General features: G+C 34.1%; 1 protein-coding gene across 1 annotated transcript in view; it reads left to right on the top strand.

The window, feature by feature from the left end:
• eIF3j (eukaryotic translation initiation factor 3 subunit j) overlaps positions 1-18,895 on the top strand; it is a 33,146-nt gene extending 14,251 nt beyond the window's left edge. Inside the window, exons 4-7 of the mRNA XM_089102137.1 lie at positions 5,352-5,505; positions 10,582-10,749; positions 14,345-14,478; positions 17,031-18,895. Coding sequence (XP_088958263.1) covers positions 5,352-5,505; positions 10,582-10,749; positions 14,345-14,478; positions 17,031-17,078 — 504 coding nt within the window. The 3' untranslated portion in view covers positions 17,079-18,895. The remainder of the gene's footprint in view (positions 1-5,351; positions 5,506-10,581; positions 10,750-14,344; positions 14,479-17,030) is intronic.
• Positions 18,896-23,494: the final 4,599 nt, after the last annotated feature.

Here is a 23,494-nt window from a genome sequence, read left to right as displayed (position 1 = left end):
TTTTTTTTTGAATCAATACAACTAGATTTATATATATATATAATTTTCCTCTTCATTGAAGTTCCCTTCGCCCTGTCTACATGTCCTGTAATTTTGAAGTGTGTCCCAAAAAAAGAAAAAAAAGAAAATTTTGGTGCTGATACTTGATAAAAGCCAATTTTTCTTCCGACATTTTTTGGCCTCATTGAGGTCCTCTTCGTCTAGCACTTACCGTGAAAGCTTCAAGCTGGTGAGAGAAAAACAATTTTTGACCCAAAATCGAGGAGTAAATTAAACAAATAAACAAAATTGCAAAACAATCAAGGCACAAAACAAAGCAACGATATGCATAGGCTTAATGTAAAGCATGCGAGAAACAACAAAATAATTAAAATATCAACCATTACTTAAATTCTAGGTAAAAGGGGAAAAATTTATGCATATTGTTTATTTTCAGACTAGCGTCAAAAATCATTTATTCTAATCGTAAGCCAATTCCAACGGCTCTTTAATTTATATCTCGAAACTAATTCAGTGTTACAAAAACAAAGTGGAAAATCAAGTAAAAATTTACAATAAATTGTCTGTAAATTTACTGACAAGTATTTATGTCTGCAACATTGTGCAACATTGTGCTACATTGTGCTACAAATAGTCTGAAGCGGGTGACAAATGTGTTGTATAGAATTTACAAATTAAACAGTGATTTTATTCTTTTCTATTTATCATATGTAAAAACTGCGCAATTATAGTGGATATTAAATGTTAAAGTGAAAAAGTGGATATTAAATGTAAAAACCGCGTGCGCACGCACGCGGTTGCTTCCTTCCTTTCAGGTTCAGGTTCTTTGATTTACAAACTAAAAACAACTACAATATGGGTATGCCCCGGCTGAGAGTCTAGATCGTATTACCAGGCAACCAATAACAACAAAAAACGTAATATATAACTGTATTTATACATAATCACACTCTTTTGAAAATAAATAAAAAAGAAAGAAAAATGTATGACTTACCAAGCATCACCCCAAGCCAGCAGCCAAATGGAGAACAAACTAAAACAAAACACCAAAAATAGTGAAGTGAAGCCATGGGGAAACCCTACCAAGAGAATGTGCCAGCGGGAAGACCATAACTGAATTAAAAAAAGAAAATTAAATTAAAATGATCAAAGGGTTAGTAAAAGAGTTTTTAAATGCCTCCGCAGTGTACCAATAGAAAGACCAATATTAAGACCCGAACCATGCACAGTCCAAGGTTTGTTCATGCAGTGCCTGAGTGAGAACTTCGACCTCTCAGTGCGCGCTCGGGGTTAACATACTTAGAAGATCCCCTCGTTCCATACGCGCTCGGGGTTAACATACTTAGAAGATCCCCTCGTTCCATACGCGCTCGGGGTTAACAGACTTAGAAGATCCCCTCGTTCCATACGCGCTCGGGGTTAACATACTTAGAAGATCCCCTCGTTCCATAATCATGCTCACATTGGTTAAATAGATCCATAGCATAACAATTTTCGGTAGAATTTTAGCAAATTACTTAACACAAACCATCAATCCTTGAAAAGAAAATAATAATTCCACGGGTAATATATTAAGGAAAGAATATACACATTTGATCGGTGATTTTGAGGGTAGGGATAATGGGGAAGGGATGAAAACTTTTGAGATACACATTGCTTTATTTTGCTGGCTTTGAAGAGGTTTTATATGAGTTTTAAATGTATTCAGAAAAATCAGGGGACAATAACTCAGATAAGAATGGACAAGGGCAAAATATACCGATCTCATTGCATGAAAAGGTAGAATAAATTTAACTTGCTGCAATATTCCATCAGTCCTTCTAAAATTGATCCGCAATTTAGCAATGTATTTTTTCCGACTTGTATTTTGATCAGATAGAACGCCTAAATATCTCATAGTAGATACACACTCTAAATAAATATCTTCATCAATGGATATTCTACAAAGTTCAGGTAATGAATGGTCAGTACAACAGAAAATCATAAACTTGGTTTTTGACATATTAACAGATAATTTATTTGCACTAAACCAAGTTTCTATCCTCTCGAAAGCTTCCAACATATTCTTCTTAAGCGACATTTCATCAGCATCGCACACTGTGCAGGCCGCATCATCAGCGAATAGGACATTTAGCCCGAGATCTTCCAGTGCCCTGTTGATGTCGTTTACATAAATAAGAAAGAGTAGAGGTCCAAGTATGGACCCTTGAGGAACGCCGACTTGACCAGTGATACCAAGTAGTGAAGAGGTTGAGATGTATATCTCATGAGATGTATGACCATTTCCGCCATCCGAAAACTGACTGCGCCCAGTTAAATATGATTCAATCAGAAAATTTGCTCGTCCGCGTATATCATAATTTTTCAGTTTACGAAGCAAAGTTGCATGATAAATAGTATCGAACGCTTTTTTTATATCTATAAATATAGTAGCCAGAATTTATTTTTTATCCAAAGTGTCGTGTATAAACTGTGTGAGTGTCAGAATCGCATGTTCAGGGCTATGACCCTTTCTAAAGCCAAACTGAAGGTCATTAAAACCTCCCCTCTTATCAAAAAACTTCACTATGCGGTTGTAAAGACATTGTTCAATTACTTTTGCGAATGAAGATAGGATCGAGATTAGCCTGTAGTTTGTTGGATCTTTCTTGTCATCACCCTTATGCAGGGTTAAAACACGTGCAGACTTTAAGCAAGATGGGAAACGTCCACTTGAAAAACATAAGTTGATGATATGAACCAAAAATTCTGTAACATCAGGCATTATCCGTTTTAATAGGCTTGTCGACGAGCCATCCGTACCTTCCGATGACCCATTCTCCAGTTGGTATATAACCTGCAGTAATTCCTCCGCTGACACCGGCGTTAGGAAAAGAGAGCAATCCGATGGAGGCGGCATGGAAGTAAAATATGCTGAAGTGGGTAAGCTTCGAGTTGGTGCCTCAAGCGATGTTACGTGACCAATATTTGCGAAGTGCTCATTTAGGACACCGACAACATTTCGCTTTCCTTTAACAATATTCTTGTCTTTTGGTGGTAATATCTCTTCCGGAAGGCTTTTCTTTTTCTTTTTTCCAAGCTATTCGTTAAAAATCAAGCAATTCATTTTTGGGGACCCTTCAGCATTTTGAAATTCACGAAGATAGTACGACTGCTTCGCTTGTCGCAGTAACTTTGTCAGACAATTTCTGTACTGCCGAAATTTGGCCTGATTTTCATGTGTAGGATCTGCCATGAATTTCCTGAAGAGGTTATTTTTGGTATGGATAGAGGACAGAACAGCTGTAATTTATGGTTTTTTTGGTTTAATATAACGCCTAGCTTGCCGGCTTGATAAAGGATATGCCTTATTAAGTTTTATTTCGAACTGTTCGATGAAGTACTCAGTAGCTTTGTCAACGACGTCACATTCTAAGCAGGGAGACCGGTCGACTTGGGACAGTAAACTTTTCAGTTTATCAATCGAAGTAGCTTCCAGTCTTCTTGACCCCAAAGAAAAGGGTTTAGGGGGAGACCCGTTTGAAGGTCGCTCAGGATCATAAAATGGTCAGAAGTATTTTCAACTATAACGTTACAACCCAGTGTCTCGAAATTTGTGAAAATATTGTCAATTAGTGACGCTGATGACTCCGTGATTCTTGTCGGGATCCGGCATGTTGGAAGCAAACCCGCGGACATAAAAATCGTTACAAAGTCAACGGCAACATTATTCGAAAACTTTGAATTCATATCCCTATGTACATAACTAATATCAATATTAAAGTCACCCAACATCATTAACTTACATTTTCTTTGGGCCATCAGCTAAGTTCATCGATTTTTTCTACAAATTGTTTAGCAGCCGAACTTGGCGGCCTATATAGGGCGCAACATAACACTTTCGAAGGACTTAATCTAGCTCAATAGCAAAAAATTCAAATGACATGTCTTCATAAAGGTAATCATAATCATTCACTTCTCTTACGGGTATACTATCATTTACAAAAAAAGCCAACCCTCCTCTCTGTCTACCTATTCTATTTTTAAATAACAACTTATACCCATTTATATGAGCTAGCTCAGAAGATGACTCATTTAAAAATGTTTAACATGCACCAAAAACATCAATCTTATCAATATATGGTACATATAATATATATAATATATATATAATATATATAATATATATATATATAAATAAGGAAGCAATAGTGAAATATACTACTCATAAGTCCACAACAATTTAAAAAAGCTGTTCTCAGACACTTCTTTGTTGGTTTACTCATAATCATTCCAGGAGAAAGGTATTTGTTCGTGGGTAAATTATTAATAAAATAATCATAAGTGTTTTCATCCTCTCTATCAATGCATGAAAGAATCTGTTATAAATTCAAGGGTATCCCTTCCAACTCACTCAACCTATCGCGAGTTCCACCACAGCCACCACCATTCAAATTAGAAAATAATTACTCACCCGTATTCTCCACTTGGCGGCGGGCCGGGATGACGCAGTGGAAAAAAGTCAAACCTTTTTGAAGTTTCAAACACTGACAGTGCGGCAGTACGTTCTTGTGGAATTTCTGCAACAAAAGATATACGGCAAGAAAATTGAACCAATTTTAATGAATTTAGGCCTAAGAGCTCAGAATTAGGCCGTGGCCTAATAATACCAACTTATTGTACAATTTGGATAATATATGCCCCGAAAACTAGGGGAAACATAGCCCTCCCCCCCTCTCTCTCTCTCCTACGTACGTCTTTGAACTATATACTTGAGGGGTTTGTAAATCCTTTCCGTTTTCTTTGACTTGTTATATAATTTTAGTAAAATATTAAAGTCACTATATCAGTATTTTATTTGATAACATTTCCATTATTTTCCCTGTTAAAGGTCTCACGCAGGTTTTGAGGGAGGGACTGGGAATTAAGAAACAAATACATAATAAAGTTGTTCTTAATAGAATTACAGGTGAAACTTGACCCTATCTATAAATTCCGGTCCTGTGTATAATCTTTATCCACCAACTTGTATTTCGGAACTGATTTCTGGTAATGCCGCTTACCATACCTGGTAAGCGATTAGCGTTCAAAAAAACTTTACACAAAATGACTTCCCAGGTTTGAATAGCAATTCGTTTTGTTTTTTTGTCTTTTATTATTTCGTCCTTGGGGGCTTAATCCAAATATTTTTTTTATTCTTTATTTACTTTTGTACGCTGAGGACGGTCGAGTGGAGGTCTCGACCGAATAATCTGCGTATTTACCTTTCCATTTTTCACTCTCTGGTTTTACCCCATTTTTTTTCATCACAATAGCTTTTCATTTTGTCATTGTTGTCTGATAAGCAATAATTTACCCTAGATAATTTTCAGCAAAAGAAGTATCATGAGGAATCCAGGCGCCTTCAGAACGGTGATGAGGAAGAAGAAGATTTAGATTTAACGCCTGAAGAACGCCTTGCAGAGAAGCTTAGGAAGCAAAAATTGCAGGAAGAATCAGATTTACTTATGGCTAGGGAAACATTCGGTTTGTTTCTTTTGATTTTTCTTCCTTATATTTATTATTGCATTTTAGTTTTCTTGTTATTTTTCTGAAAAACTAGAATGTGCTTCTAACAGTCTCAGAAACTGGATAGAGCCTGATGAAAGTACAGTACTCACTAAACTATCACTTACATAACTAGCTAATTTCTGCAAATAGCACGTAAAGCTAAAATTTTTGAGAACACATAGAAGTTTAACGTGGAATGAGAACGTTACAGACTTGGAACGTTCTTGGTTTATACTCCATTTTTTAATGAGGAGTAAATAAGGAGCTGTAATGAGGAGTAATGAGGAGTAAAATAAGACAAAATTACGTTATTCGGGAGGAGGAGAAAGTCCAAGCTCAGGGCCAAAAAGACCCATTGTATCCACAAAAAAGGTGTAGCACCAGTAGGTGCTGACCTATTGGTGCACCTTGAATGTGGTGTTTTGAGATAAGACTTGCCAACCTTTTTTCTCCCCTTTGCAGAAGAGCCGTCCTTTGTAGTGTGAAGATGTCCTCCACTGTTTTTCCCCATCCCAAGGGCCCTGCTCGCCAGCTCTGGACTGACTTGAGCATGCAAGACTCGTCTCTTAAGAGAGGTTAGTTACACCAGCAGTACTTGGTCCTCAGAGCCAGTACTAACCAGATAATTTCTTTCTTGCATCTCTGTTCCTCTTTAGAGGTACTTTTCTTAGGCCATGGTTGACATTTCGTATTTGCAGGTTGATCCATTCCCTCTTCCGCGTGTGAGTCATTATGGTTTTCAGCCCATCTAATCTTGGTTGTGTCTTCAACAAAATAGCTGCCTCATGGGTATGCACTGGGTAGGAGGATCAGTTGCAGGATGGTGACTGGAATTAACAGTAACAGGTCCCTATTACTCTTAAGAGCACCACGAGAAGGCTGTCATTACTACCCCCTGATTCTTGTTATTTTAGTTTTTTATTAGAGCTGCCTCATGGGTGTACACTGGGTAGGAGGATCAGTTGCAGGATGAGGACTGAAATTAGCAGTAGTAGGTCCCTAATACTCTTATGGGCACCACGAGAAGGCTGTCACTACTACCCCCTGATTCTTGTTATTTTAGTTTGTTATTAGAGCTGCCTCATGGGTGTACACTTGGTAGGAGGATCAGTTGCAGGATGGTGACTGAAATTAACAGTAATATGTCTCTATTACTCTTATGAGTACCACGTGAAGGTTGTCACTACTAGCCCCTGATTCTTGTTATTTACATGATTTTATTTTTATTGCTTAAAAGTATTTACCTCAAATTTTTCGGGATTTGAGGGTCCTTATATAGCATATTTTGAGTTTAATTGAAAATAAATTTTTTTTCCAAAGAAAAATGAAGAACAATATTTATTCCGAATATTCTTATTTATTCTTTATTATTCTAAAAAGAGGAATAATAAAAACATAAGTTGAGTCAAACTTAAAACGAACAAAATTAACAAGAACTCAAAATAACAGATATTACTATGAATGAATACAGATGTTTCTGTGAAGTCTAAAACGAACAAAAATTAATAATCAACTTAAGTTTTAAATCAAGCGAATTTATCGTAAATACTTTCGGGGGTTAAACCCCAAAAACGCTTGAGTGTTATTTGTGCTTTACTGAAAACGGTATGTATTCCCGGCAGTATATTTTTATTCGTCATAACATTAGCAACAACAACAACAAAAAACAATCAAAGTATTTATCTAGATTTTAGTAAAGAAAAAAGTTGTTTCTTAGAATAAATACATTCGTGACTTTCAATGTAGTTTTGCTATTATAGATGGATAATTTTTTGTAATTATTAATTTCCTTTTAATTCCACTCCCATTTAAAAATGTAGAAAATTGATACTTCAGTAGGACTTTTCAACTTAAGTGAAAGTTCTGGGCTGAGTTGTGAAGTAGGAAACTGCTGACGATCAGTAGAATATAGCATGGTAGACAAACATTTGGGCATTGGAAAAAAAATGGTAGACGGATATTTACACCAAAAGAGAAAAATTTTTAATATATGTACATGTCAGGACTGGTCACCTGAGATTGGTAGTCTTTTAGTATGCTACTCTGAGTGTGACTGAAAATTTTGAAGTCCTGGAATTCCCTTGAATTTAGTAGCATGAGTCTACACGTTAAGAGATTTTCCTGAAGTAACGTGGATTGGCCACTCAGTGGCCAATTCAGTAATTTAGTGGCCACTGAATTGGAAATTTTTGAGGGAAATCTGCTTGGTTGAAGCTGTCTTTGCGCTTCTCTTTTTCTCTGTAAAAAAAAGAAGCCTTCAGTGATTACGATGACTTCATATCTAATGAAGTCATCATTAGTAATTTTCTAATTACAAAGAAAATTACAATGAGAATTTATGCCGACATTATTATATGTTATGATGTGTTTTTACTTGTTTGTCTACTTTAATCCTGGTCAGATAATCAACATTTGTGACATCATTCGACAGTTTTTTTTTCTTGTTTATTTAGTGTCATCGCCCAATGTGACAGCAGTGAGTTGACCGTTTTTTTCCTTTTTAATTTTTTGAACAATTGCGTTTTTCTTGGAAAACAGCCATTACAAGGTCATATTTGAGATAGGGAAAAAAATATGTTGTCGTGGAGATGTTCGTAAAAATTTGCTATTGTAGTAAGAATGATCACTTTATGAAAACAAAATTGCATATATTATTGAAATCTAAGTCGGAATTACTACAGAAATCTACACAAATTCTAGGATAGCTAAAGCGGGGAACATGCCTTACTAATTCTAGTACCCGAAGTAAATACATTAAATTCTATAAATGGCACGATAGTATTTACATGTTTGTGGTGTATCGGTCGGATTATTGCTTGTTCAAATTGACGTGCTAGGAAAATTAAAGACAATAATAAAAACGGTAGGACCGAAGGCAATATTCAAGGCCGTATCCAGGGGAGTTACCGGGTACAAACCCCCTCCCCTAATTTCTTCCGACTTGTAAAAACGTAAAAAAAAATGCATATAAACAAATATTTGATGCGTTTTTCGAAGTTTTGTAAAACCTCCCTGAAAAAAAAATCCCCCCGAACAAAAATCCTGGACACGCCCTTGGCTTTACTTGTTCGGCTATTTTAAATATTGTTGAAATGAGGTGTTATTTGCAACAATCTGAAATCAGGTTGTTGAATTTTTGTTTTTTTAGTTTATTGGATCTAAATTATTGCTGTTGAGATTCCGATTTTCCACGATTCAATCAAAGATTCCATCAAATTTTCCACGAATCTGGGTACCACCTTACGTAGTTGAGACTTGGAAGGGGGTGCGCACTAAAAGGAAACCGAACTTTCAATTTCTTGTCGAATTAGTCCCTTCCAAGTTTCTACTACCAACCCTTCCGAACGAAGCAACTAGGGAAAAAGAAAGCTTTTGGGGCTCCATTTTGAGGAAACTTTATAGAAAGTTTAATGGCCCAGAAATTTAAAAAAAAAAATGTATCTTTGACCAGTGGAGCAATTGCAATTTGGGGCTGTTGTGTTTCGCTTAAAGTGTATCTTTTTGGATATTTCCACCACTCCGATTAATTAAATGTCGGAAACTTGTGACTCAAAACCACTGTATATAAATAATATAACAGTAAGATCACGGCTTAGTGATTTTTTTCTACTATATCCTCGGCGCGTACAACCAGCTCCTCCCATTTAATCTGCCATCAGCGGTCTAGCGTAAATTTCCCTGAAACGCGTATTTTCGCTGAAACTTTCTCAAAGTGCCTTTGAAACCAACTCGAGACTTCGAAGCCTACTTGTAATTTCTAAAAACATCTAATAATAACATTGCACTACTCATTACCAATTTTTATATATGTATTCGAATAAATTAATTTAAAATTTAGTGTTACAAAGGTGAAGCCAAGTTTTGCATTCAAGAGAAATCTGACTTTTCTACCCGTGAAAAAAATCTAATATCGCATATGTTTATACTTGGTTTAAATGTTCTCCGGAACACTTGCATCTCGGTTTGGCTTTGTATAATGGTTGAGATAGGGAATGATCATACTGTATTATAATTATATGCAGTGCCCAAAACTATGAGGAGCTACGAGGGTGCCCGAGGGAAAAAGGGACACGGGGAGTTTGTCATCTTATTATTACCCCTTTGACTGTTAAAAGTGCACTAAACTTTCAATATGCGAACAATTGAGCCTTTTTCTAATTTTTAAGACCACCCTTAGCTTTGGGGAAACATATGGGGAAAACCTAACTCTTAAGCTAGTCGAAGCTACTGTCGAGACCTTGGTGAGATATACGTTTCTCCTATGATTTTAAAGCTGGTGAAGATCTGTTAAATTTTCTCCAGAGGATTTGTTGTACTTTAAGTTACTAGCTTGACTGACCATATATACAAAAATAAGTTACATAAAAAAAGTGGTTCGATTCCACTTACTAGGGCTATAATTAACAAAATATTATGACGACTAGGCCATACTTTACAGATGAAGGATGAGAGACTGCCAAAGGCCGTTCTTTTCGGTCATCCTCTAGGGCCAAACGAAAAAAAGGTCGTTCCCGAATGGTTTAGGAACTGACCATAAGGGCGGATTTGAAGGAAATTGGAGCCTCGTGTGGGGGGGGGGGGGTTAAGAATGAAACTTTTAACAAATTCTGACAGAGGAGAGGGTTCCGTAGCTCTGTTGGCATAAGGTGGCTTGGTGCTGTCATGTGTTGTTAGTAGTAGTATTAATAGTAGTAAATAATGTCGATAGCAGCTCATGTGAATAATTTTGGATATAAGGCCATATTTGTATCCTCCTCCTCCTGTGAACTATCCCATGACTCTGGAAAAAACGGAGGGAGTCAGAAAGGAGAGAAAGTTTATTTAAACTATCAAACCCCCTATTCCTTCAATAAATATTTCCGCTCTCCCGGGTCTCCCTGGGGGCGGTATACTGTCTTACGTTGCAAAATTTATATTTGCATGATGAAATAACAGGCTACGTATTTAAATTGATGTTTTAGGTTAAAATGAAGTAGCAGCTAGTGGTGTACAGTCTAAAATGTATATTTGATTGATAAAATAAAAGAACATTATTATAAATTTATGTTACAGGTTTAGATGATGTAGCACCCTGTGGCGTATTGGACTCACTGAACCCCTCCAATCCAGAAGAATTCTTATTAGCAAAAGATGCCTTAGTGAATAACATCAAAGACTGGCAATCTCGACCGGGTTACAATGACTTTGTGGAGGGACTTATTAGAGATTTGTGTGCTTCACGTAAGTAGTCATGAGGAGGTGGCGCCCCGAGCAGCAATTACGCTGAAATTTATGTCTAAGGGTAATACGGCCAAGTACAAACTGGAGCGTTAATTCCTTCTAAGAAATTCCTATAATTTCCATACAATATTCCTGGAATCTGCCTTTTTATCTTCAAAAAAGAATTGCAAAGTTTAATAAGGGTTGTTTCATTTAAGATTTAAACACGGCAGCAATTACAACTTACTAATTTTATAATTTTAGTTATGTAAGCAAATATTTAAACATTACCTTGAGACAGTGTAGTGGATAAAACTTTTCCTAGAAACTCTGGAAACTATGGTTTCTATGGGGGGGGGGCATTTTTACGGTTTTAAGTATGGGGGAATTGTTTAACGCCAGTAGCTCAAGGAATGGCGTTCCTCGAGGTCAAAAATAGCCACAACGCACAATAAACGTAACTTTTTCCTGCTGTTTTTGCTTCAAGTAGATTTCTACTGTGCTTTTCATTTTTAAATATCACAGTGGTGGAAGGTCCAATTGTAACTTCTTTGAGATATTTGCTTCTAAATAATTAATTGATAATTGTTTTTTAGGATATTCTCTGAAAAAGAATCTCTGAATACGAAAACAATGTCTTGGGTCTAATATAATGGGATATGGCTGATTTGGCTATATTAGCTACGGCTATATTGACCATGGTTTAATGGCTAATATTTAAGGCTAATTTCCCCTCGTTAAACAGAGCTTTTTGTAATTAATTGCAATAATTTAATGAATAAGCGTAATTATTGTGCTCTTTTGAGCTCGGTATATTTCGAGAGAATAACCGCCTCTCTTCTTGAACGCGAACAAAATAATATAATCAAGGAAAATGCCGAAGAAAAAACCAAAAAACAAACGCGGAAAGTCAACAAAACCAATGAAAAAAACAGCCAAAAAATTAAAAAATAAATAAAATTCAATAAAAGACCAAAAATGATACGAATTAAAATCAAATACCTAACAAACATAAAGTGAGTCATTGGCCAATATCCGCGATTTGCACAAAATCCAAAAAATTCTGAACTGCCATCGGCAGATACTAACAAACAACTGCGAAATAAAAGAAAAAATTCATTTCTCAGTTGTTAGATAGTATTCGCCGATGGCAGTTCAGAATTTTTTGGATTTTGTGCAAATCGCGGATATTGGCCAATGACTCACTTTATGTTTGTTAGGTATTTGATTTTAATTCGTATCATTTTTGGTCTTTTATTGAATTTTATTTATTTTTAAATTTTTAGGCTGTTTTTTTTTTCATTTTTGTTTAATTGGTTGACGGATGGAATTAAAAATCAGTTAATTCAATTTTAATTCAAAATCAAGTAGTTGCTGGCATCAATCCATGGCTAATTGTAGAAAACCCGAGATGGATAGTCCGACTGAGTGAGAGGCAAATCTGGCAGAAGCCCTTCTTAGGATTGATTTACTGTTTTCCTACTTTATCAATTGAGATAAACAAGCACTTGAACAAGGTCTTGCTTGACCTTACTCATCTATCCAGTCGCCTAGGACAAAACAGTGTAACCCAGCCACCAGCCAAGAAGAAAACTTTGAGAAGCTTAAACAATAAAATAAGTGAAGGATTACATCGTTATGTTACGATGTTTAACTAACATCAATAAATCGATTTAAGTTAAATCGATAATTAATGATATCTAATTAACATCGTTATGTTAATCAGACATTTTTCTTAACATTTTGTCAACCTCTAACTGGAAGAAATAATAAATAATTTCTTAGGCCACAAATGAAAATATAGAGAAAATGGATATCATATTTAAAACAAAGATAGTAGACAAAAACAGTAACAAAAATCACTAATAATAAAATCCGAGTATTTCGAGTTCACATTCGGAAACCTTTACCAACGAAAATATAAAAATAGCCTAAGCAAAATATGAAATAAAAGATAGTAAATAAAATAAAATGTAATAAAATAAAAAATAATAAAATATATTTTATATAAAATAAAATATAATAAAAGATAATAAAATAAAATATAAAATATGAAAAAATAAAATATGAAAAAAACAAAGTACACGACCAAGATGTCTGCTATTGTAAACGTATGTGTCACAAATTATCTTCTGAATGGGATCCTAGCAATGAAACAGGCTAGTTATTTTTTTTTTAAATTAACAGGCTATTTATTTATTTTTAAATCTTGAATTTAAATGGTTTTAATTCAAAGGTAATCCTATATTTGCATCCAAAGATTAAAATAGAATAAACTATATAGAAAATCATAGATTATAATTGGTCGTAGGTCTTGAAGAATTACGTATTATAAATTGAATTGATTTTTTCATTTGCTAATCTAGTAGAAGCACTTTGACTCTTTCCAGAATTAATTTCATCCTGATCTTTATTTACAAGGCTGACCCTTGTTCAGAGCTAATTATCTAAAATGTAATTTTTTAAGGAATTTGGGGTTTTGACCTGTTTTTTAATTAAGTTATTATAATTTGAATTCAATCTACATTCCCCTTCATCTCTATTAATACTAATACCCCCATATAATATTTTTTATTTCTTTGAATCCTCAGAAACTTCGTAGAAATTCAACAGAAGTATCAATTATTTGGTTTGGTCGAATGGTATACTATAGATTGGAAGGTCAAGCAAATGCTCTGCTACTATTGGTTCAAAAATTTCTTTTTAAACTATTTGATTTAAAATAGTACCATTCAGAAGATTAATTGAGACATAAGCGTTTATAACCTGGTTTTCTTTTCGCCTTTCTCTTTTGTGCAGCCTTTGTGTTATTATCTTTGTTTTTTTTTTTATGTTTTTCTTACGCTAGTTTCTCAAAAAAAAAAAAAATATATATTTCTTTACTGTTAAAAAAGGCTTCCGGATGTGAAGCCGAAATATTCATATTTGTTTTTAGTTTGCTTTTCATTATTTTATTTACTGTTTAAAATATTGTTTTAAATATTTATAAATATATATATATATATATAAGTGTATATATATATATATATATATATATATATATATATATATATATATATATATATATATATATATTGTTTTAAATATTTATAAAATACTGTTTAAAATATTTATTTACTGTTTAAAATTTGTTTAAAATATTATAAATTTTTATGTTTTTCATTTGTCTTAACAATTAACTAAATTGTACCACTTTCGGAAATCGTGCCACATTTTTCAATGTGGCACCCATTTGACTGTGCCACATGTTCTCTAGTCCCGTGTGAATTAGCTGTCAAATCTAATTGTTGTTCAAGACTGCGATTTTCTTTTTTAAGAACTCAGGTTAATTATTCTTCTTGTTTTGGGTGGGGGGGGGGGGAGGGGGCGTTTAAATTAATATTTACTTTATTGCTAATGTCGATTGAATTAGTAAACCTTTTTCCAATATGATTAAACGCGAGCTTTGAGATGCGCAAGAAAGGCCTTACGGTTGAGTCTCCCTCTGTGAGATTCCTGTAGTGTCTGCATCTATGAGAGTGTTAACTTTGATCTTATATGATTGGATAAATATCTTGAGGAGTTCTGTTAGATTTATGTGAGTTTTGTATTTAAATAATTTGCTTTTTTCTTTTAGTGGATGTTGACCCTCTGAAGAAGATCAGTTTAGTCACAAAAGCATTTTTCGAGGAAAAGTTGAAATTGACAAAACCGGCAAAGGGGAAAGCAAAGGGGAAAAAAGTTGCTACGTTGAAGCTAGACAAAGATAACGTAAGTACTTACTCAGAGGGGGTTTTAGGGGAGGGACAGAGGGCGCTTGCCCTGAGCCCAGAAATTTTTGTGTCACAAAATTTTAAATAAATAATCTAAGGTTATAATCATTTTGAAATTCTATTTTTATTAAAGTAGAGAGTGCAATTAATTATTAATTAAATAAATTAAAAATAATCAAATAATAATTAAAATATTTAGAATTGAAAAGAATTAATTATCATCAAATAATTAAATAATTTTAATGATAAACTGGAAAATAATTAAAACAAATTATTTGTTAATTAGTAAATTTAAAATAATTTTGTCAATAAATGATTTTTTTTAATTTGGCCTGAAAATTATGTGGGAGACTGGGGGGGGGGGGTGAAGCACTAATCAAGACTTTGCCCCGACCACAAGATAGACCAGATTAGCCACTTTGCTTACTTGTAGCTGGATCAGGCGTTTTCCGTGTCACTTTGCATCTAAAATTTGGTTGTTTATTAGGAACTTGTTTAACTATAAGCTCCTCAGACTCATGGCCACTGTTCCACTAAAATATTTTATTATACTTTTTACTTTGTTTATATGTTTCTTATTTTATTTATTTTACTTTTTTTGTTATATTTTATATTAGAGCACAGGAAAGGCAATGGGAGACCATGGAATAAAATGGCGAGGAAAAAGTCTCCTGGACTTAGATTATGCTGATGATTTAAGCATCCTAGATGAAAGTGCGAGCAAAATGAATGAACTTTTAGAGGTTTTGCGAGTTCAGGGTGCTAGAATAGATTTGAAAATTGATGTTTTAAAGACAAAGTCACTAAGGCTAGGAATAAGTGAAGATGAAAAGGTGAAGTTGGGTAATGAAGAGATTGATCAGGTGGACAGCTTCACTTACCTTGGTAGTATTATTAGTAAAGATGGTTGGAGCAGTGAAGATGTCAAAAGTAGAATAGCCAAGACTCGGGGTGTTTTTTCACAGTTAAAAAAAGTTTGGAAGAATAGGAAGATAAGTCTGCAAACCAAGATTAGAATATTAGAAGCTACAGTGATGACAGTGGTCAAATATGGCTCTGAAGCATGGGCGCTTCGAAAAGCAGATGAAGATTTGCTAGATGTTTTCTAGAGAAATTGCTGAAGGATTGTTCTGGGTACCCGGCTGCCTGACCGTATTTCAAGCAATAGGCTATACGAAAAATTTGGTTCAATACCGCTCTCTAGGGCTATAACGAGAGAAAGGTTGAGGTGGCTAGGGCACGTTGTGTGGATGATGGATGACAGATTGCCGAAGATTGTTCTTTTCGGCCAACCGTCTAGGGCTAAACGGAAAGCAGATCGTCCTCGTCTTGGGTGGGAGGACGTCATAAAGAAAGATTTAAAGGAAATGGGATCTTCATGGGCGGGCGTAAAAAGGGAGGCTTTGAATAGATTGGGATGGAGGAGGAGTGTGAGTAGCTGTGTTGGCCTCAGGCGGCTTGGTGCTGCGGTGAGTTGTTATTAGCAGTAGTAGTATTAAATTTGTCTTTATTTAAAGTCAAACCATGATTTAGGTCCCGGTAACTAGTGCAGATAGCAAATGATACATTGTCAAGTTTTCAGCCTAAGTATTCAAAGGGTTTAACTTTATTTAATTTCTGAAACACAACCGAGTAAAAACCTACGTTCTCGTAGAGTAGAAGTAAGAAAAATATTTAATAACTGCAAAATCCTGCAAATTTGAAAGAAATTGTTTTACAAATACCGTCTACAGCAAATTTATTGTTACCTGACCTCTTCAATTCGGTCATTTCTCTAATTTTTCCGTTTTTTGACATATGTTGTGTTTAATACAAGGTTGAGCACATATGCATTGGGAGTAGCATTTGCTTCTGCTCCCCAAATTTTGCCCGATATTTTTTTTAATTTTCTAATTTTTTGTCACTACAAATTTGAAAAAAAAAAGTTAAAATATCGTCTTCAACAAATATAATGCTACCTGACCTCCTCAGACCAGTTATTTTCTATTCTTTTCTTTTTGATATCACATCTGTTGTGTCTAACAGACACGGTTCAAGCTCATTTAAAGCGGGAATTGCATTCGGGACGTGGCTTGCTGCTCCCTAAAATATATTTTTTCAATATTTTTTATACTTTTTTAATTTTTGATAGCTACAAATTTGAAAAAAAAAGTTTAAAAATATCGTCTTCAGCAAATATAATGCTACCTAACCTCCTCAGGCCAGTTACTTTCTATTCTTTTCTTTTTTGACATCACATCAGTTGTGTCTAATAGCCATGGTTCAAGCACATATGCAGCGGGACTAGCATTCGGGGCTGGCTCGTTCCTCCCTAAAAAAATTTTCGATATTTTTTTAACTTCTTTTATTTTTCATCACTATATAGATTTGGAAAAAAGAATGTTTAGAAATATCTTCTTAAGCAAATATACGGTCGCTTGGCGTCTTAAGTAAAGGGTGTCTGATTTTATTCATTTTTGTTAGATGCCTAATGTTCTAATTTTTTTATTATTTTTTTCTAGACGTACTACGACGAAGTAATTTTCTAATTTTTTTATTATTTTTTTCTAGACGTACTACGATGAAGACTATGGTGGTGATTACGACGACTTTATGTAGGAATTTTGGAATTAAATAGCTCAGACAAAAAATAACTTTACGTGGTTACATTGATGTATTCAAATATTTTCGCGGAATTTTTTTTTTTTACTGTGAAGGGTTTGTGAAGTTCATCACTGTTTTTTTCTGTGAAGCTTCGTTATTTGTGAAGTGCCTATCAGCTATAAAATTTTCATGAACCTTGTAGACTATGTAAAGCTTATGTTTCATGTTTTGCTTTTACCCACAGTTGAAGTAGTTTTTGACATATAAAAATGTTTCCTTTATTAAAAAACTAGCGAAAAATAAATATAAAAAAAGGCCTAAATGCTGAACACGAGATGGGTCATTTACTTTATATAAACAAATAACAATATATTTTATTTCAAAACAAGCAAAATATGCCGAATTTGTGTATTTTATCCATTCGAAAGAACAAAAACAAAGGTTAAAACTTTCATAAATCAATTTGAATTAACAGGGCAATTATGAATTAACAGGGAACAGGGAAAATTTGAAGTAACATAACTTTTAATAAAGACGAACAAGAAATATGAAAAATATACGCAAACTCAAAATGGAAACTCGGAAGGGTTAGTTGTATAAAGTGGATACAAATAGAAAGAGGATGTAAAACAGCGGAATATGGCAAAAAAGTTTAACTTCTAACTTAAAAACTGAAAAAAAAATTAAAAAGTTAGTCGATAATATAAACTTAATCGAAGATAATGTAAACTTAAAATTAAAGAATATATTAGCGAAAAAAAAAATTAAAGAAAAAGAGTGAGATTGGGTTTTTTAAGGCCAAGGAAAATGCGGACGAAACAAAAGAAAAATTTTGGGAGGACAACCGCTTCCCTTCTTCGGGCTGTAAGAAAAATTATGAAGAATCATGTTCCGATTTTCTGAACAAAACTGAACGATGAACTGGATTAAAAAAAAAAAAACTCAGAAAGCAAATAGAAAAAATAAATAGAACCAGAATTGGGGGAATTATAAAATCAAACAACGCGGAAAAACCAACATATAGAATCAGAATTAGCATAATTAACAATTTCAATAGTTAAAACCTGATTTCAATGTAAGCCAAACACCAATATCTACTATTAACAAAATTAGTATCTTCTTCAATACTAGTTAAGTGACTGAACTGGTTAAGATTCTTTCAAATACTAGATAAATGCATTTGAAAGAATGCATTTGAATTATTAGCTGTGTTTATTTTTATCAGTTTGTATATTTTTTTTTTTTGCGTTGTTTATTTTTATCAGTTTTTTTCTTTTGTTTCATTCACATTTTTGTTCAGAAATCTGAACATGGTTCTTTCTAAATTTCCGTTCCGAACGGAACGGCTGAAGAACGGAAGTTCTGCTAAAATATTCCTTTGTCTCGTCATGTGTTTTGTTGGCCTTAAAAAGTTGCTTTCTCGATCTTTTTTCTTTGATTTGTTTTTTGAACTGGCCGGCCAAAAGTGGTTTGCAAAATTATCAAAATATATTAGCTTAAAAATTGAAACTTTCAGCGAAAGCCAGATAATGTAGCCAGAACTGTCCTGTCCCGAGAACCCAACGGCTTTTGAATTACGACAGCTGACTTGGTTGTCGTCTGTTTTAGATAACGGATGAAAATTTTTATTTATATAATCACCTAATGAAAAGAATCTTTCATTCGGGATCTGAGGTTTGATTGGATTATCGATAGAATGGAAATTTTCTGCAATCTGAATGAACTTTTATAATCCAACCATTTTGAGAAAGTATTAGGAATTAAATGCTGAATCCTCCTTTGAATAATATATTTCTCTTGACTTGTGTTAATTGCTCAATATTGCCTATAGTGTTTCACTATAGTTTATTCACTATAGTTTATGTTTTATTGTTTCATTTTCCCAAACTAGAAGGGATGGAGACAAGGCCGTACTCCTGCCATTCATACTCCTGCCATTTACCCGTGCCCCAGCCATTTAAACATTTGCCTCTCAATTACTTGGACTATCTGTCTTGGCTTTTCTCTGTCTACAATTACCCAGCCCAGTCTTGACGCAACCTATGCAACCTATTGCCCAAAATACTTGATAACTTCAAGGGGACACAAAAAAAAACTAAAAAAAATCCATACAAAATTTGTTTATATCCATTTTTATTACGTTTTACGAGTCAAAAAAACATTTCGGGAGGGGTTTGAACCCCCTTAACCCCCCCGCTGGGTACAGCCTTGGATGGGGATAAGAACCCAAATATTAAAAAACTGCAGAGGAGGGTGCAGAGGGTCTGTGGGTTCATGTAATTTTTGTTTTTTGAAGATTAATAATAAGGGATTCGGGTAAGGAGGGAGGGGCGGGAATTTTTTCTTGGGGTAGAGCCAAGGTTAAAATAAATTCTTTCAAACATGATTTAATATATTTTTTCATAAGGGCACGTTAAAAAAAGCCTCATTAGGATGAGCTTGCCTATCAATATTTTTCATGGATAGCATATGTAACGTACGTGAAAAAGATTGTTCGTAAGAGGCTTTTATTTTATTGTTGAATTTTGCATCAAATAAGTTCAATTAATAAAATGAATTAAGACAAAATAAATTAAAGCTAAATATAGATCGGTGAAATTTAATTTTGTATTTTGGGTTTGCTCAGATTTTTATTGGTTTATTTATCTATTCCTGTAAAATTTCTAAGTTCCTCTTGGCCCGAAGGCTTCAGGTCGTAAGTTTTGGACTGGTAAGGCACAAAAAGTTTTGGGTCATTTTTGGACCCCTGTTTGATATTTTAAACCAGTAAAAATGACGAAAGGCTATATTTTATTTTGTTGATTCTCCCCTGTGAAAATTTAAGTCATGAAATAGAAAGAAACGTGTATGAGTCACATGATTTTTTAAAGAAGTCTTTCAGTTTTTCTGTTGTTGTTACTAGATGTCTGGATATAATAAAATAATAATAAAAAAATAAATAATAAATATATAATAAATTATAATAAATAATAAAAAAAATAAATAAAATAATATAATAAAATAAAATAAACTGCAGAGTATTGAAGGACGGAAATTTTGAAATGTGTATTCGATTTGGTAATCTTATATTAAAACTGTAAATTTGACGATAAATACCAGTTCGAATAGGAATTAATCCTTTTATTAGAAGGTGAAAAAAAAACCTGGATATTTCGATCATATGTATAGTGATCGCTATTTCCACATGTGATGGAAATATCCAGTATGTTTTTTCCACTGTCTAATAAAAGGATTTATGCCTGTTCGAATTGTTGTTTATCATCATGGAAAGGCATGGTGTTCTTCGATATTACCTACTGTAAATTTGAGAATCTAAATTGGAATTTCGTAATGGGTTTATTAGTAAAAACTGGACTATTAACATTGGTTTAAAAAAATGAATTTAAATTGTCGGAACTGGATTGTCAATGAAAAATAGCTCTCAGAGGAGTACCCACTTAATGCTATTATTACAAACAGCTCGCGGCAGCACCGTGCCTCCTGAGGCCAACAAAGCCGAACTCGCCCCTCTCCCATTTCAATCCATTCAAGGCTTCATTTACCCCTTCCAGAAAGTTACGATTTCCTTTAATTCCTTCCTTGTGACCTCTTCGCACCCTACTGGGGCTTGACTTTTTTTTTTATTCCCAGATGGACCGTCAACAAGCACAATATGTGATTATCTGTCATCTTGAAACTTGTCCTAGTACCTCAAAATTTAGTTCATTATAGTCCTAGAAAGGGGCTATAAAGGGCTAAAAACCACCTTTTTTGACATTAGGTAGTCAAACGAGTACCTAAAACCATAAAACGTTAGTTCATTATAGCCCTGTAAAGGGGTTAAAAAATAACTTCTGACATAGGCTAGTCAAACGAGTACCGAAAACTATCAAACTATAGTTCATTATGTCCATGTAAAGGGGCCAGAAAATACCTTTTTCTGACATAAACTTAGCCAAACGAGTACCAAAAACTATCAAACTATAGTCCATTATGGCCATGTAAAGGGGCTAGAAAATACCTTTTTCTAACATAAGCTTAGTCAAATCAGTACCAAAAACTATCAAACTATAGTTCATTATGGCCATGTAAAGGGGCTAGAAAATACCTTTTTCTGACATAAGCTTAGCCAAACGAGTACCAAAAACTATCAAACTATAGTTCATTATGGCCATGTAAAGGGGCTAGAAAATACCTTTTTCTGACATAAGCTTAGCCAAATGAGTACCAACAACTATCAAACTATAGTTCATTATAGCCCTGTATGTGATTGATTATCTGTCATCCTTCACGTGAAACTTATCCTAGCTATCTGAAACTTTACTTCATTATAGCCCAAGAAAGGGGCGAGAAAATACCTGTTTTTGACACATGGTAGTTACGAGTAGCTAAAACTATCAAAGTTTAGTCCATTATAGCCCTAAAAAGGGGCTAGAAAGCACCCTTCTCTGAGGTAAGGTTAGTCAAACGAGTGCCGAAAACTATCAAAGCATTATAGCCCTAGAAAGGGCTAGAAAGCAATTTTTTTTAGGTAAGGTTAGTTAAACGAGTACTCAAAACTATTCTTAGATAAGTTTTCGGTAAAACATTTAACAAATGTTCCTCGACCATTCGAAGCACCCACGCTTGGGAACCATAAATGACCACTGTCAATACTCACTTGGTGTATCCATAGTAACGTGAAATATTTATAAAAATAAACTAGGCAAGTTCTAACCTCTGAACCATACATGCAAACATATTTGAAATTTTAAGTGAATATACATATGTTGTCCATACATATTGAATACATACTTGAAACATTTGAAATTTAAAGGAGGGGGGGGGTCTGAAGCATTTTTTAGGTAAGACAACTAAACATCTCAAGAAAGATGGGTACTGGTCACATATATGAGCTCTAGAAAAAAAAAGTAAGGGAAGATTTTTGCAGTTCCCACCCTTGCGCTGATGTGTTCTAGTTATATTTATGTGCTAAAAAGATAGGGGTGCCCCAAAATTTGTTCAAAGGCCAAATTTGGTCCAAAAAGGTTCAAAGCCACAATTGACTCGGTTATAGCTCTTCATTTTGTCCCTTCAAGGTTTACATTTGTATGCATGTATGGTTTCTACTTTTATTGCTTGATTTTGTAAAGGGCACGAACTCTAGGCTGTAACAATTGGGTTTCAGGTTTTGTATTTAGAAGTGTTGTCAGTTGTAAAAATCAGTGATAAATTTACTTGTGCAGTATTTTAAGGTGTGTAAGGCGGTGTGTATCTTCAACCGGTTTGGAAATACAATTTTTCTTTAATTTGTGTTATTGGAAGTCCTTTCAGATTGAAGTTAGTTAAAGAAGAAAAAAGAAATTACAATATCGATTCTTAAGCATTAGAACAGGTTTGTATCCAGGGGGACACCCGATTTACCCCCCTCATCCGTCCTCGGAATATTTTTACAACAAGTAAATTGGTCTTATAAACACGTAAAAAACTAGGCTGCTAACGGGAATCTCTAGAATATCTAAGCTACTGCATTCTAGAATTCATGTGTTGGAAATCCGAACATGATGTTACTTTTCAAATGAAACCCAGAGAGGAAAGAAAATGTTGTTCAGAGAGCAACAGAAAAAACTATTTTATCTAGTTTTGATGCAGTTTCTATGTACACTTCATGCGATTTCCATAAATGTGAGTAGGCCTTACAGAAAATTAGAGGAAAATTCAGCTTGGTCGGATTACAAAACTTTGGAAATTGATACAATAATGACCCTTGTTGGTCTTTGCAACAAGTTCTACTCGTATTTTAAATTCCGACAAAAAATTTTCCTTCAAATCATGGGCCTATCTATGGGCACTGTCTTGTCTCCTTATTTGGCAGATTTTTACATGGATTTCATAGAACAGTCTGCTTTGAATAGTTTCTACTTAAAACACTATCTGGTTTCGTTTCGTTGATGATATCCTTTCTGTTTGGGAACATGGACAAGACTAAGAGATTTTTTGGCACATTTGAACTCTTTTAATCTTAATCTATGGTTTCCAATGGAACTAGGAGTTTTTAATAAGCTGCCATTTTTGGATATTATCATTATAAGAACTACTAGTCTCGAATTTTCTATACACAAAAAGCAGACTCATAATGATCAATATCTACAATTCTCTTTCCACCACCGTCCTGTGAAAAGAAGGGTAATAATCTCGTTAGTCGACAGAGTTATAAAAATGTGTTCCCGTAATCATATAAATTCTGAATTAAACTATGTCAAGGATAATCTTTTCTGCAAAGGTTACCAAATTAAAATTATTAAAAATATCATAGATAGACGATTAAAAAAGATAAAACAACCGAATAAGGAGCCCGTTCCTCTTGATTCAGTTTCCCTGAAAATGGAAAAAAAAACTTTCATCGCTTTACCATACATCCTGAAACTTGGCGATAAACTTTAAAAAATTAAAAAAAAACATAATCTCTGTTT

Source organism: Artemia sp. Qi Xiang Cuo, chromosome 16 (genome assembly GCF_049724085.1).
Source record: "Artemia sp. Qi Xiang Cuo chromosome 16, ASM4972408v1, whole genome shotgun sequence".
Lineage (NCBI taxonomy): Eukaryota > Metazoa > Arthropoda > Branchiopoda > Anostraca > Artemiidae > Artemia > Artemia sp. Qi Xiang Cuo.
The sequence above is the reverse complement of the archived record's forward strand: the minus strand, read 5'-3'. Positions and strand labels throughout refer to the sequence as shown.